The sequence below is a fragment of the Vidua chalybeata genome, chromosome 3 (genome assembly GCF_026979565.1).
Source record: "Vidua chalybeata isolate OUT-0048 chromosome 3, bVidCha1 merged haplotype, whole genome shotgun sequence".
Lineage (NCBI taxonomy): Eukaryota > Metazoa > Chordata > Aves > Passeriformes > Viduidae > Vidua > Vidua chalybeata.
Genome location: NC_071532.1, coordinates 49,436,372 through 49,451,077, shown reverse-complemented (window position 1 = coordinate 49,451,077; position 14,706 = coordinate 49,436,372). Strand labels below are relative to the sequence as shown.

At 38.7% G+C, this 14,706-nt stretch overlaps 1 protein-coding gene across 6 annotated transcripts in view; it reads left to right on the top strand.

The window, feature by feature from the left end:
* Positions 1 to 14,706, top strand: part of MAP7 (microtubule associated protein 7) — a 108,996-nt gene that overhangs the window by 74,150 nt on the left and 20,140 nt on the right. For 5 of the 6 annotated variants that reach the window (XM_053936978.1, XM_053936979.1, XM_053936983.1 and 2 more), the window contains 5 exons: positions 285 to 448; positions 1,187 to 1,298; positions 4,608 to 4,718; positions 10,375 to 10,488; positions 13,355 to 13,503. In XM_053936978.1, coding sequence (XP_053792953.1) covers positions 285 to 448; positions 1,187 to 1,298; positions 4,608 to 4,718; positions 10,375 to 10,488; positions 13,355 to 13,503 — 650 coding nt within the window. The remainder of the gene's footprint in view (positions 1 to 284; positions 449 to 1,186; positions 1,299 to 4,607; positions 4,719 to 10,374; positions 10,489 to 13,354; positions 13,504 to 14,706) is intronic. The other variant, XM_053936980.1, reaches the window with a different exon arrangement.

The following is a 14,706-nucleotide window of genomic DNA, read 5'->3' as shown; positions in this document are numbered from 1 at the left end:
TGACTTCAGTATTTAGGCATTTTTAGCTAGCAAAAAAAATCCTTTCTTCCATGAAGAAACTGTCTGCTCAAATAACTCTTGGTAATTCATAATAAGTAAATTGAGATTAGATAAAATCAGTGTGTGGCCAGGGTACATTTTAATAAATGAGGAGAGATAACGATATTATGTATGTCTGAAGAAAGAGTTCAGAAGGCTTTCCATTTACCTTGGCTATTCGAAATGTATTAAAGACTTCATTGCATAAAGCAAGTTAATACCTTTACTTCTCATTTTTCTCACAGCTGCAAGAGAATCTGTCTGGCTAGAAAGAGAAGAGAGAGCACGGCAACATTATGAAAAACACCTAGAGGAACGCAGAAAGAAGCTAGAAGAGCAGAGACTAAAGGAAGAGAGAAGGCGAGCTGCTGTAGAGGAGAAGCGAAGGCAGAAACTAGAAGAAGAGAAGGTAAGAACGAATGTTATGAAACAACTTTTCCACTTCTCTTGCCCTATCAACCTTCTTCTCTGAGAGCTGATGTAAAGAATGCAACGTGAGCCATGGTCAGTATGAAAGAGTGTGTTGAAGGATTTTAAGCCTTACTTGCACGGGTACTACTGCTGCTATGAATCAAATGCGGTGAAGTTGAGCAAGCCTGGATTACTGTGTATGGCATTGTGCAAATTTATGCAGAAAAACAATTTGGGCCAGATTTGTATGGTTATCTGTTAATTCTTAGCCATTCAGTTTAAGGGTAGTTAAATATAAGTTGCCCTAAGAAAACCTTTTCAAAAATGAGTGTGCAATGAAATATGCTCTTGGCTGATTTGTCTGAGTTAAACTGGGAAGTACGTGTAGTGTGATCCTATGTAAGTCACCTCATCCTTGTGGGTGTTGTGTTTCCTATCTCTCCCACTCTTCTGGTATTTAGTAGATGGGAAGTAGCACTAGCATGTGTTTGTGTAGTAGCAGGGCCACTTAAACAGATCTTACCTTTTCAAAATTTCAGTTAATGTGCTAACTTATTTATGGCTTACTTGCTGCTTAATTTTGTTCTAGTCTGTGTCTTAAGTTGGCAACACATAAGCTTAAACACCTAAGATGCCTACTTGGTTTTGTCCATGTGACGGAGGGTAGCAGGGTTTGATAAGAAAATAAAGTTAAGAACTCAATAGTATCTAAATGTGTTATCCTGTTGTACTCAAGGAACGACATGAAGCTGTTGTGCGTCGCACAATTGAAAGAAGCCAGAAGCCAAAACAAAGGCAAAACAGGTGGTCCTGGGGAGGAGCACTACACAACCGCATTAATAACACAGGTAAAGAGGGAGGCTTGCTTTGCTCGCCAGTTTCCCTTCCCCACCAGTCAACTGGAATTTACTTTTCTTCTTTTGAAATGAAGAATGATTTAGTGTATGTTAGATTGAATTCTTTTTTCTCTTGGTCCTATTATTGCTAGCAGTGGCATGTTTGTGACATTCTTGTGTAGCAAAAAGGTAACAAGGAGAAAGAAATTTGAACGAAAGTTACAGCTTGTTTTGGGAGTTGACTTATTCTGCAACTACCTTGCTACAGCTTCTCGCTCCTGCTGCTTTGCTGTTGTTTGTGTGTGTAGATGTGTGTGTGCTTGTGCTGTGTCAATCTTGTGATATGAGCCACTGTGGCAAATGCTAGCTTTGTGCCTCTAAAAGTAGGTCTGGTGGAAATGACCAAATACTGAGATTAAAGTAGATACAAGGAAGAAAAATTTTTCTTTGTAATAAGAGATCTGTGCCATGTACTGAAATTTGGGGAAATAGGAGTCCCTTTTCTTCCCCTAAAGACTGGTAAATTAAGTTTAAGTGAATTTTAGCTATATGCTTTTCCCCCCAGTTATCTTCTCTAACTTAATCTGTCAATCATTAATGTGTATATGCCCGGTTCAATCAAGTCTCCCAAATGAGAACTTTTCCTTTACTTCTTTTAACAGAAAGTGATCCTTTAAGTTCATTTCTTCCTGTTCTATGTGTCTCACCTCTCATCAGGGGAGGAAAAAAAAAGTTGAGAAAAGAATGCTCTGAAATCTTTGTCATATATAATATCAATAAACAGTTATTTTTTCATAAAAGGTTACTTTTTTGCCTAACTTTGTATAATTTATTTGATTTTTATTTTATTTTCTGTGAAAAATCATTGTCTTGCATTCTGTCCCTAGGTTATTTTTTTGAATCATCATTCACCTTTCTCGATTTAGCAGGCCTGGAGCACCACTTCAAATCTCTGGGTGGTGCTAGAAAACCTGGTACATAATGCTGTGGTTTGTTATTCCTTCACCTGTAGCTAGTTCTCAGGAAGCGAGATCATCAGTAACTAAACCACCCTCATGTAGTTGCAATGCATGCTTAACACCATGCTGATAGATTAGAACTGTTGTTAATACGAGATTTTTCATTATTACTTATTTTTATGGTGGAGAGTTACTGCTGGCTGACTCTAAAGATTTGGCACAATTCACTGAAATGAAGCATAATATTCTATCTACTGGCATTCAAGCAGAGCAAATTTGAATATTTTGTTACTTTCTAAAACCCTTTTGGCATACTGCACATAGGATTTACAATTTTGCACATGAACACAGACACATAACCAGCTGCATTGGCTGTTTTGTTGCTCATGGGTATTTTAGTTCTTTTTTTTTGATTTCTTTTTTGTTTTTTTTTGGATAAGGAAAGCAGCAATTTTCCAGGCAATGGATTGCATTTGGCCTATTCTATATTAATAGGATTCATATTGCCAACACTTGTATGCAAATCCTTATGCTAAATGTCATTCATTTAAATAAGGTTCATTGACACGAGAAATGTTGTCATGCCTAACAACAGAGGTGATTTTCAATATTGTCATTTGTCATATTCAGAAGGCCAGTTTATGCAGTACTTAGTTTCTGCCAAATGTAGAAACTTTATGGCTGTACTGATACACTGTGTAGTTTCTCAGTGGCAGATTATACGTGTGATCAAGATCCCCAGCCCATTCCTACAAATATTGTTCTGTTCTCAGGAAGCCTGAAAATAGTTTGTCCAGTAGTGACTTGCACCAATTTACCCCATAGATCAATTTGGGATCATCTTGACAGCCTACAGAGCTCTTTTTCTTAGTTACAACATTTAGATTTCTCCTTTTTAAAACCCCTTTCTGAGTTTTTATTCTCCTCCCAGTATCCAGTCTGCCAGTTGTACGCCCTCACCAAGTCATTCTAACATTAAAGTTAATGAAGAATCAAATGCGGTAGGGAGAATCTTTCTTCAGTCCATCCAGTTATAGTGGATCCTATATAGGTCTGGGGAGAGTTAAGGTATTCTTCATAGACTCTATTTCTATGATTTTTTTTTTGTACACAGTGAGTATCATTTAATCTATTGGGACAGAACAGGTAAATACAATCTTAATAAACTTGTCATAAGTAAACAGTGGCAAATAATATTTCAGCAGCAGCATCCTTAATGCTGTCATTGTCCTGAGTTTGTGTCAGCTTTGAAAACAGTGTACGGACACATTTTTGCACACACAGACTATGAATTGGCAAGGCAGTTAGGCATATGCTCAAGTCTCATTGCATTTCAGCATGGTTGAGTGCTTTGCTGAGTTGTGCTGAGGTTCAGTACATGCTAAAACATAAGCAAAAGCAGAATTGATTCTCATAGCATGTTTTGGATGTCAGATTTTCAGATGAAAATTTGTAATGGGAAATGTGCAGTCGAAGCACAGAGCTTGGAGCTCTTTTTATTTAGGGGTTTTTTTGAGAGAGAGAAAAGAAAGGACACAGCAAACTTCCTGTGACACACATACGCACAAAGTGTGTGCAGTCTCTATTCTTGAAGTAACCATCACCCCCTCAGCAGAACACAGATGCTGACTGCAGCAGTTGTGCAAATTATGTAATACCACTCTAAAATGTAGAGAAACTAAAATCAAATAAATTTTTCGTGCTATGTATGCCAAGTAGATGCATTACAAGTACTTTCTGCAGAGTGTGATATTTTTTACATCTGCTAAGGTGTGTGCTGAGCTGGATTTTCAGCACTCTGAAAATTACTCTGGTGGGTGGTTTAGCACTTATACATAACTGTGGGGTTTTTAACTAAATCCTTTAATTTCTTTGGTGCTTACCCTCACTTCCTTTGTGCACTAGTCTTCCCTTAATCTTTCAGCATGGCACTGTCACAATATTGACCATCTGCCTAGTAACAGTGCCCTGTCACCTTTTATTCAGATGGCAGGATGGTTTTTTAGTGTTTCCAAGCATCTTGGTCCTTCCATGCAACTTTGTGTTTCCAAGCATCTTGTTCTTCCATGAAGCTTTCTATTGTAAGTCATGAGCAAAGATTTTCTGACAATATTGAAAGTCTTTAGATTGCAACGCATTGAGTGATAATGAACAGAATATTTCACACATTTGAAGCTTAAATTGTGTTGTGCCCAGTCTTTGAGTCACCTGTACAACGTCTGCTGAGAAATCCATTCTATTTTGGAAGTTCTTGTGGTAGAGCAGGAGTGACCTAGTCCTGTTTTCCTCCTCCCACTAGTAAGCTAGGAACTTGCACTATTGCATGTGGGCTGTCAATTAGCATTATCTCCATTTGTTTTAGATCGAGACAGGCGGTCTGTTTCAACAATGAACCTTTCGAAACATGTTGATCCAGTCATAAACAAGCGGCTCTCCTCCTCATCTGCAACATTACTAAATTCTCCAGACAGAGGTACAGTTTTGAAGAAAAAAGCATTAAAAGAGCAGCAAGAAAGAATGTTCTGTACTGATGTATTACTTTGCACATAAAACAAGCTTCTGAAGTCGTTTTCTTCATCTAAGTGATAGTGGAAAGACTTCAAATGTGACAAGTAAATGGTTGAACATTTTTTCCTGTGAGAACAAATAATTCTTGTTTTTTAAAACAAGAGAACTTACCTAAACAATCCTACCTTAGCAAACGATAAAAGTGCTTCTGTCAGGTTTTTAGTAAATGAGGTACAACTATTGAAAGAATACATCACTCCATAGTGCATGCAATCATGTGTGACCTTTTCTTTGCATTAGACCATTTTGTCATTATTTTGTTTTCCTTTCTTTTTGGTAATAGTTCTTGAATGTCTAAGAACATGTTGCATGAAGCTTTCAAGCAGTTACGTTATTACATTTTCTGATTTTATTACCATTTTGGTTATTTTTATGGAAGAGGTGTGGGTGTTTTTCATATTGTCCGTTTATTGACTTTTTGTGTCCAGTTATTTCTCAAAGATTGCTTCATTTCAGTGTACATTTTTAGTGTTTACAAGTCTGAAAAAAGACAAACCATCAAGCTTTTAAAAATTAATATAGCTGAATTTTTGCTGCTGTTCTGAGGACTTATGAGATTGAAGCATTGAGCTTAAAAGTTTTATAAAAGAATGTCTCATGTGTAACTTGTGCAAAGAGCTTTACAGTAAAATTCTTGGTAGGGATTTTTTTGTCCTCTACTGAGAATGACTTCTGTCCCATTTCAATCCATAAAATTGTTTTTAAACCAATTTTTAATGGGCCTTTAGTTGTGCTGTCTAGTTGATGTCATTATTTTTGTGTGTTAACCAAGTTCCAAGTTAGCATGGACACGTGTATTTGGTTGATTTGATGAGCTGTGTTCATCTTAGTGGGCAAACCTAGTTGTACAGTTTGGTAACTTGTGAAAAATACATTATTACCTTAGGAAATAATTTATTCCTAAGCACCAGTCATTTCTTGCTCTAAATGTTGAAATCCAGTCAGTTTTAATTTTATTAGCTTTTCAGGTGTGTCTTTTCTTTCAAATAGTTCCTGTTCTTTGCCAGATGCTTTTTTGAGGAAGGATCTTAGCGAAGTGGGCAGGTGAACAGCAGCAGGCATGAAAGTACAAAGGATAGTCTCTTATGGACTGTAACACAGTGTTATAGCTTCTGCCTCCCATTTCAAGTTCAGGAGAAGTTAAACTGAATACTAGGCAGTCTAGTGGTAGGGAAAGAAAAGGAATATGGAAATGATGGCCATACGTCAAAATGTTGAGGCATTTTTTGCTTGGCATTTTCACTAAAACAGCACAGAACCCTTTAGGAGTCTCTTGTGACTTTTGTAGACTCCAAGACAGAATGTAAATCCAAATGCTATAAATGCTTTTTCTCTTGTAAACTAAATCTAGTTGAGCCACATATCTGGAGAAGTGCCAGTAGTCTTTCCAGTGGCCTCAACCTCTTAAGGCAGGTGCTTAAAGGAAGGCTGTGACTGCCTGCTCCCCATCTCACCTTCCAGAGGGCACCCAGTCACACTTTGTCTGTAATACGGACTCCTACCTGCAAAACAGTGAGCTGGAGATAAGGATGATAAGCTTACCTACTAACTGGCTTATAGCTGTCAACAAGAACTTGTCATCTGTTGTGCAGCACCTTTTTATCATTTGAAGGACATTTTTTCCTCTGGTGCAGCAAAAGACAAAAGTTTTCATTAACTAATTGGCTAAAAGACTGGTTGATGCCATTTCAAGTATTGTATTGCTGTACAGCTCTTTATCACAGTTGTACAATTGGGCAGCTAAAACTGGCTTCTCATTGTGCTTTTATGTTGCAGTAGTTATTGAATAGTTGAAACTGTAACAGAACATGAACACGTATTCAACTGGAGAAAACTGCTGTTGACCAATAGATTTTGGCAGTTGCGGTCTTTAAGGAGAGCTTAGTAAGGGGATACTACTTTTCATGAGGTATGAGTTACATACTTGAAGTTTTGTAAAACTTGCACCCTAGATGTTTTCCCCCCCTTCTCTGCAGTGATTTTTCTTTCAAGCAGATGATTGTCTCAGTCACTGCATCACTGATTTCTGCAATCATTATAGAAGACATTCAGAGGCTCCAGTATTGTTTCCTGTAGAAAGAGCAATTTCCCCCTATCTACTCACAATATTGTGTATGTGTGTAAGCACACACCACATTTATCAATGAGAGTCTCCTTCGTGGTGCTCATCAGAAGGCCTGTTAAATCCCTGCCTCCCATCTGTTCCTACAACTAATCAAATGCTGCTGTTTGCTTACTTGCAAATTATTCTGCTGCTGCTAAGACAACTTTCCAGTATTCAGGTTGTATATCTTGAAGACAAATACAAGTGATTGTAACCAATTTACTTTTGCCAACACCCTGTAACTTTGTGTGTTTTTTAGTTACAAGTTAGGTTATAAAGATCTTTAATCTGTTAAAAATAACCTGCTTGTGGCTGGGGTAAGGGTACTTCCTTGTACTAGCAAGCCTATCACAAATGTGCTTCCTGTATGAAAATGGAACAATAAAAGCTGAGAGTTGGGCTTGTTGAGACCGGAGAAGAGAAGGCTCCAGGGAGACTTTATAGCATAGGGTCCTCCAAGAGAGCTGGGGAAGGACTTTTTACAAGGACATGCAGTAATAGGACCAAGAGGTAATTGCTTCAAAATGAAAGGTTTAGATTGGATATTAGGAAGAAAATCTTCACTCTTGAGGCTGGTGAGGCAGGTTCTTGAGGTTGGTGGAGGAAGGTGGAACAGGTTGTCCATAGAAATTGTGGATGCCCAAGCTCTAGCTGGGTGTGGCTTTGAGCAACCCAGTCTAATGGAAGGTGTCCCATGAGAGGAAGGTTAGAACTAGATGATCTTTCAGATCCCTTCCAACCCAAACCATTCTGTAATTCTATGAAATAGCCCTTAGAGTGATAGCTTAACACATTATGAGAACAAAAAATACTGCTTCCCCTTGTCTGTCAGATGGTTTGAAAGACTTAATCTTGAAAACATCACCCTGAGACATCAAAAAGAGCAAGGAAAAAAAAAAAAAAACCTGACCTCATTGTCTTAAAGTTGATCTTATTGTTTTGGGATGTTCTTTGTTTGCTATTCACTTGTACTCCAGTGTGGTTTGGACATCAAACTGAAGCTGTTCAATGCATTTAGGCATTAATACTCCTGTAGTTGGAACCCATTTGGGGAAAGTTTGTCTGTTCTAGGTGAATGGTGGTGCTAATCTGTTAAAATATGTATTGAATGTGTGAAGTGTGATGCTTTCAGGCAGCTGTGCATTTGGAAAATTCAGTATGTGATGGCCCTGACCCACAAAGCCAAGGTGCATCCAAACAAACTCTGATCTAAACCCATTGCAGAGAATCAGGGAGACTTCACTCCATGGCTAAAACTGTTTTGACATCTCTGAACCAGGCCTATTGCTTATATGGAGAAAAAAGTTTTTTTGTTTTAGTTCACTGTTGTGCAGATCAACTAGCTCACTCCCAAATACTGTCTCGGTGCTTCAGTTGGATGCTGTGGACATGTGATTGCTTCTAATTGGGGATGTGGATACAAGCTCCCCTGAGTTAGGGCCAAAAATAATAAAACCATACTCATCTTTAGGGCAAGGGACTTGAGATATGCAAGACATAGCAGGTGAGACATTGGTGTTCTAAATCATCACACTCATAGCTGTGTCCTCTTGAGATTATTTAATCTCTTGGGGTTTATATGTGGCATTAGGCCTGCAGCTGGCCCACAGGGCCATATTTACATTGTGACATTTACATAGTACTGGTTTACTGGCCTAAAATATCAAGGATTGTTTTCTGAAGTTGTGTAATCTTTATATTAAACTACAGTAGAAGAGTTCTCCAAGTTCATCCACAATCATACCTATGAGCCTCACCTACTAAAGCCTGAGACCACAGAAACCAATCTGTTGTCTTGCAACAGTAGCTTTAAATAGGGATCATACTGAGCATGGTGCCGGGACACGAGAGGAAGCAATGACTTTACCATTACTGCATCCAGTTTAATGGTAGCTCTGTGATTTCTTCATTGTTAAACTGCAAGCTTAATGATAATGTGTGTGCTGTAATGGAGGTCTCTGTAGGGTATTTTGTGTGTTTGTATGATCTCTACTATTGCAGAATGGAACCATTAATCACAAAAAGCTCTGGCAATTGTACATTGTGTAAAAGAACATTTAGGAAAAGAGCCTGCTGTGTTTGGGAGTCCTATATTTCTATAGTAATACCCCTTATTGCATTACTGGAATTCAAGGGAGCAATTTGAGAAGTGCAAAACAGCACTGAGGGCAGATTAAGCAATTATATTTTCATAGGAGGAGATTGAGATCAGCCTCTCTTTTCATGGGGCTCAGCAAGGAGTAGATTAAAGACAGATTCAGAGTTTATGTCTATTAAAAGTGATAGATCTCGTCCTTTAAAAATGCAAATGAATGTCAAGTTTGTTCCAGCCAGTCACTTCAATGAATATTGTAGAGATTGAGCCTCATAAATTTAAGCTGCAGTTTTGTTGCTGCAAACACTAAACTAAGGCAAATGAATGCTGAGATGTAAGAAGATCTGATTTTGCTTGCAATAACAGGATTACTGCTGTAGTGTAAGCTTACTATAATTAACTACTTTGGGAACTAGTTGAATGTTTTGGCTTGTGATAGTTGTTATGAAACAATTTGTTGCATTGAAATATCAAAGAAATACCCAATTCAATACAGAAAGTAACTTACAGGATTCTTCAGGTTAACGCTTTGCCATGATACATGTTTAATTAGTATTAAAAAAAAAAGTAAAGAAACTTTACAAGATAAAAGGATTATATTGACAAGCTACATTTGCATTAGACAACACTAGGAAAAGCAAAGTAGCAGTGTGATTGCAGCCAGGTGAACAGGTATTGCGTTTTCAAAACAGAGCAAGTGTGTGAAAAGTGTCCTACATGGAAGCTGATCATTAGCAGGATCTTTGGACAGAGAATTAATGATCAAATATATTTACTGTTTTCTGTGGCTTCACCTATTACTGAGACAACTGCAGCTGCTGAGCTTGGCATCTGCAGCTGAGGTGCACTATCCTTTTGCAATGCTTTGATAAAACCTCATTGACACAATTCTCTGTATAGCAGTGAGCAGCTGCCTTTGGTTTTTCTAGGTAGGCTGGCAAACTTTGGATGGTGTTTTAGTGTAAGTGGAAGACTATATATCTTTAATGTAGGAGGCCTTTGGGACACAAACATCTCTGTTGAAGCCTATAATTAGGAGTCACAACTGTTCCTCTAGTAGGGAAATTATCCTGTCATTCCTGCTGTGGAATGTGGCAGGTGTGCAAAATATCCATATTCATTTGTTAACAATTTGCCATAATGCCACAGGCAGTAACACAAATTAAATGTTCAGATGTACATATATCTGTAGGAATTCTTCTGCTAAAAAGGATAAATAATAAAATGCAAAATACTGAACTATTGTGGACAGTTTCAAGATTTTCATGGTATGCAGTAGTGAGGAAAGAGTACTAACACTGCAGCATGTGGTTATCTGTGAAGTGTTTGATCTAACATCTTGCTTGTATGGTGCACGTTCAGCTCGCCGTCTTCAGCTCAGCCCATGGGAGAGCAGCATTGTTAGCAGGCTCCTGACGCCCACACACTCATTCCTGGCTCGGAGTAAAAGCACAGCTGCATTGTCTGGAGATGCAGGTAATCCTATAAGAGCAGAGGCTTCATGTCTCAGACATTTATTTTTCCAGATTCCCTGCCGGATGTTGTAAAGTCACTGATCTAATTATGGGTGTATGGTAGCATCCCAGAATGAACTTGAATGTCCGTGATTAGTGTGCATGACAGCATGAAAGCTTCCCTGTACAGTTGTTTGCTATGCTTCTTTCTCTCTCTCCTACTAACTCTCTTACTTTTGTCTCTTCATCAATGCAATAAATGAATACAAAACATGCAGGGCAACAACATCACGCTGGCCATGGCTGTTTAAGAAAATGCACACCTAGTTGGAAAGAGCTGATTAAGCACATCCACTGCTAAAGCTGTGGAGGTGTTTGCTGCAAAGGAGTTTCAGCCCCTACCAGAGCACTTCCCACATGGAGAAAGTTAGACTTTTATAAAGATAGGCCCTGGCTACTGTGCATTTAATACCTGTGAAGTTAAATGTGTAGGTTCAGTGGGGTTATAATAATTGTAAAATTGTCTGCCAGCCCCAGAACAGCTCCCTGATGGTACTCACTGAGAGGAAATTAATGTGCAGAAATGTGATGACATCTCTAGGTGGTAATTGAAGGCCCAGGCAAAACTGTATTCCAAATACAACCAGGGCATACTTGCTTATTATGTATTTTAGGCAGGTGACAGCTACCTCTTCTTTTATCATAGGATGTTTTATAATAGGATGTTTTGTAATCATCCACTGGAACTTTACCATTACACCGTCAGCACGTGCAGCAGTATATTATTGTAAGTCGAGGCAAGTCTTTCTTGTCTGATGTGGATGGGATTTTTATTCTAATTAAAGAACATAGAAGGTAAGAAGGAACAGAGATCTGCTAAGATTACTTTTAAAGAAGCTTTCACTTAAGAACTCTTATAACTAATTAGGCTGTGGTATGTTTCCACAGGGGTAGTGCTGTAGGAGCAAACATGTGGGTGATATTCTGCAAATAGCAGAATTAACAAGCACAGAATTCTTTTCACTCTTCAAAAACAATAGCTTATAAAATTAATATTTAATATCACCTACCAAGAAGGATATTGGAAATTGAGCTCTTCATTAGGGAGTAGTTGAAAAGGTTGCATGTAAGTGGTTACCTTCCTGGAGCAAGCAGGAAGCTTTTTGTGACTGCTCTTGTTTATACTGCACAACCAACTTTAAACTGAGTGGAATATTGAGAAAGGCTTCAAATAGCAGGAAAGGCTGATTTGTCAGTTCAGTCTAAGGCACTTCCCTGAAATGCCTTCCCTATGCTAACTGGAACTATACCTCCAGAAGAATAATCCATCTGCTCATTTTTTTCCAGGTATTATTCTCTAGGAGCAATAACTTCAGCCCCTTCATACAGGATGCTTCCTGGAGATTAATGATCAAGTGATGGCAATGGCTCACAGCTGTGCTCTCCGCACTCCACTCATCTCAACCTGCCATTATTCCGTAGAAAATTTCCCTGCCCTTTGGCTATAAAAATAAATTGCAGTGTAAAAAAATCCAAACTGAGTTAAATATGGATTCATGTCCTTAAATTTTAAGTGAGGTATTAGGGACATCCGGCATAAAAGATCTTTTTTTAAACAAATCTTTCAAAACCAAAATATTTTGTAAATAGCTTTCAAAAAGCTCCTCTGAATAGATGTAATCCTGTTAGTACATGAATAATTGGAAGTGCTGCCTAAAGCATTGTTTGGCAACTTCACAAATGAAAATGAACTGTTTCTCTTGGAATACTTGTGTTGTCTTCCTTGGTGGTAACTTCAGGTAATCAGCATATAGAAGGGGAATTTAATCACAGAGCAGGAGCCACATAAATTATAAGTGGTGTAAAGCATTATGCCACTGCCTCCTATCTGGTTTAGATGCCCTCAACCAAAACAAAACCATAAACAAAAATCCCTGTTTTCTTGTTTCTTGCTTGTTTTTAAGTTAGTCATAATTCCTCGTTAAACATAAATCCCTATGAACTATAAGGCAAGCAATAGTGCCATTGCTGTAACACTTACATGAAACTCTTTATTCATAATGTTAATCTCTTGGTGCAGGAGAATTTGCAGCATTAATACTGTTAAGTCTATGAGCTCTTCCTGTAACAGCAGCTGTACTTTTGTAAGACTAGAAGAATTAACTGTATATGGAACTGCATTCTTTCGAGTGCGCTCAGAAAGGGATATACAGGCAAGAAATATTGGTTTGCTTTCATTTGGTTTGGCTTTTCATTAAGGAAATAGAGGATGTAAATTTCTTTGGCACGGAGAAAAAAAAGAATAGGAAAAAGATTATAGAGCCCCTATTTTTTCCTCAAGTGACATGCTGGATAATAATTGTGCTAAGACTCAATTAAATGACCAGAAGAGACAAACAGGAGCAGAAAAATAAAACTTTGCAGTAATAATGTAGTTTTTCCCAACCTTCTCCTTCAGTTAAATCAAGAAAAAGTCCAAGAACACTTTGCTGCAAGAAGTTTCCCATGATATGTTTTGCAGTTAAAGTTCTCTTTGAAGATAAAATCAGAGCATCTGATACATGGTATTGTCAGATCTTTTGGTAATAGTCTTTTTGCTTGTGCAGACCAACACAAGCTGCCATCCTGGTTACTCAAACACTAATTAGTTTACAAATGGAAAAGTGCATGAGGACGTATTGAACTTGCAGCCTTGCTGTCTGTGTGGCCAAGCTAATGTGTCAAATGATGGTTCTGACTTGATAATTAGTAATTTCTCTATGTATTAATACCTTCTTTCTTTTCTGTCTTTCTCGGTCGTTTCTGTTCCTGCTGGCTTTCCTCTGTCAATTCTCCAATGCTACTCTGTAATTAAAACTAATAAATAACAAAACCAACCAACACCGTAGTTATCCCCGTTTGTCCCCGTTCAGCATCTTGCAGCCCCCTCAGTCCTCTGTCCTACAAGGCCCTGAACTGTAGGAATTCAGGAGAACGAGCAAAACTTTATGCTTCCACTGATGCCGTTGGACGTCGGAGAACAACACACCTTGCAGGGGTAAGCTTGGCAGCCGCACATGTCCGTAGCATCCTGTGCCATGATCACCTGACTGCACTGCTTGTTAGGACTGGAATAGCTGCAGGGATACTTCCTCCCCTCTGCACCATCCCCACCTCTCCAGTTTGTGTCATAGCTGGCTGGATTTTAACTGAAACGTGCTACGTTATGTGCTGGCACAGCCTGATTATGCACCAAAGAATCCATGTGGAAAAACACTGATGTTTTCCAAAGACCTGTGTTTGCAGAGTAGATGCCTTAACTTCTCACAAGGCACAGAGGCAGTCACAGTGCCCCATTCACAAAATTCCTTGCTGCCTTTTAAGGCCCAAGATGGTGTTGCCATTTTTCCCTGGGGAACTTGTTTTTACCAGCAGGCTGTTTTCACAAAGGTTCCAGAATTTGATGTCTTTTGAGGCCTCTAGCAAATTCAGCTGAGCCCCTAGAATACAGAGGGGGGGGATGCATGCACTCACATGTCTCTGTACACAAGTGCATAGAGTACTCTCACTTCATCTGTACTTTCTTAGGAGAACAGGTTAGTAAACTTTTCCTCACTGGGAAGGAAGAAGTTGGTTTAGGAGCATGGTTTATAAGCAAGGCTTTCCACAGGTCACTGTTCATTCTGAATGATTTAGTAGCAGTACTAGGGCTGATCTGAGCTTTTAGGAAAATCGAAACAGTAGAACAAACTCATGTTGACTGCATCCCAAGCCAGTGGGATGCAGTCAGACCCAGTTCAGATTAATTTGCTGTACCTGAGCAGTTATATTTTTCTTGTACTCTACAATCTGAATTAGTTTAGAGTGTGAGAAGAGTTGAAGTCATCTCTGCAAAACATTGTGTAAGAGGTACTTGCATTTTCATTTGGCCTGATGGGCAGAAGGTCAAGAGGCAGTGCTGCTGTTGACATCCTTGTTGGAAGCAGTGTTAATCAAAGTGCCACGAGTCATAGCCGCTTTATCTTTCAGGCACCACATAATCTTTCAGGCAGAGGGTAGTATACTGAAGTTTAAGCTAAGGCATAGCCTTAGTATGTATCTTTAGAGAAATTCCCTGGCATGTGCATAGAGCATGGCAGTCTCCCAGCCTGTTGGTTCTTCCTCTTAAGTCTTTCTGATTGCAACAGGTTTGCCTGTATGATGTGAAGAATCTTTTATGTTTCTGAAAACTTTGCTATGAATTCAGCTTTTTACTTTATTG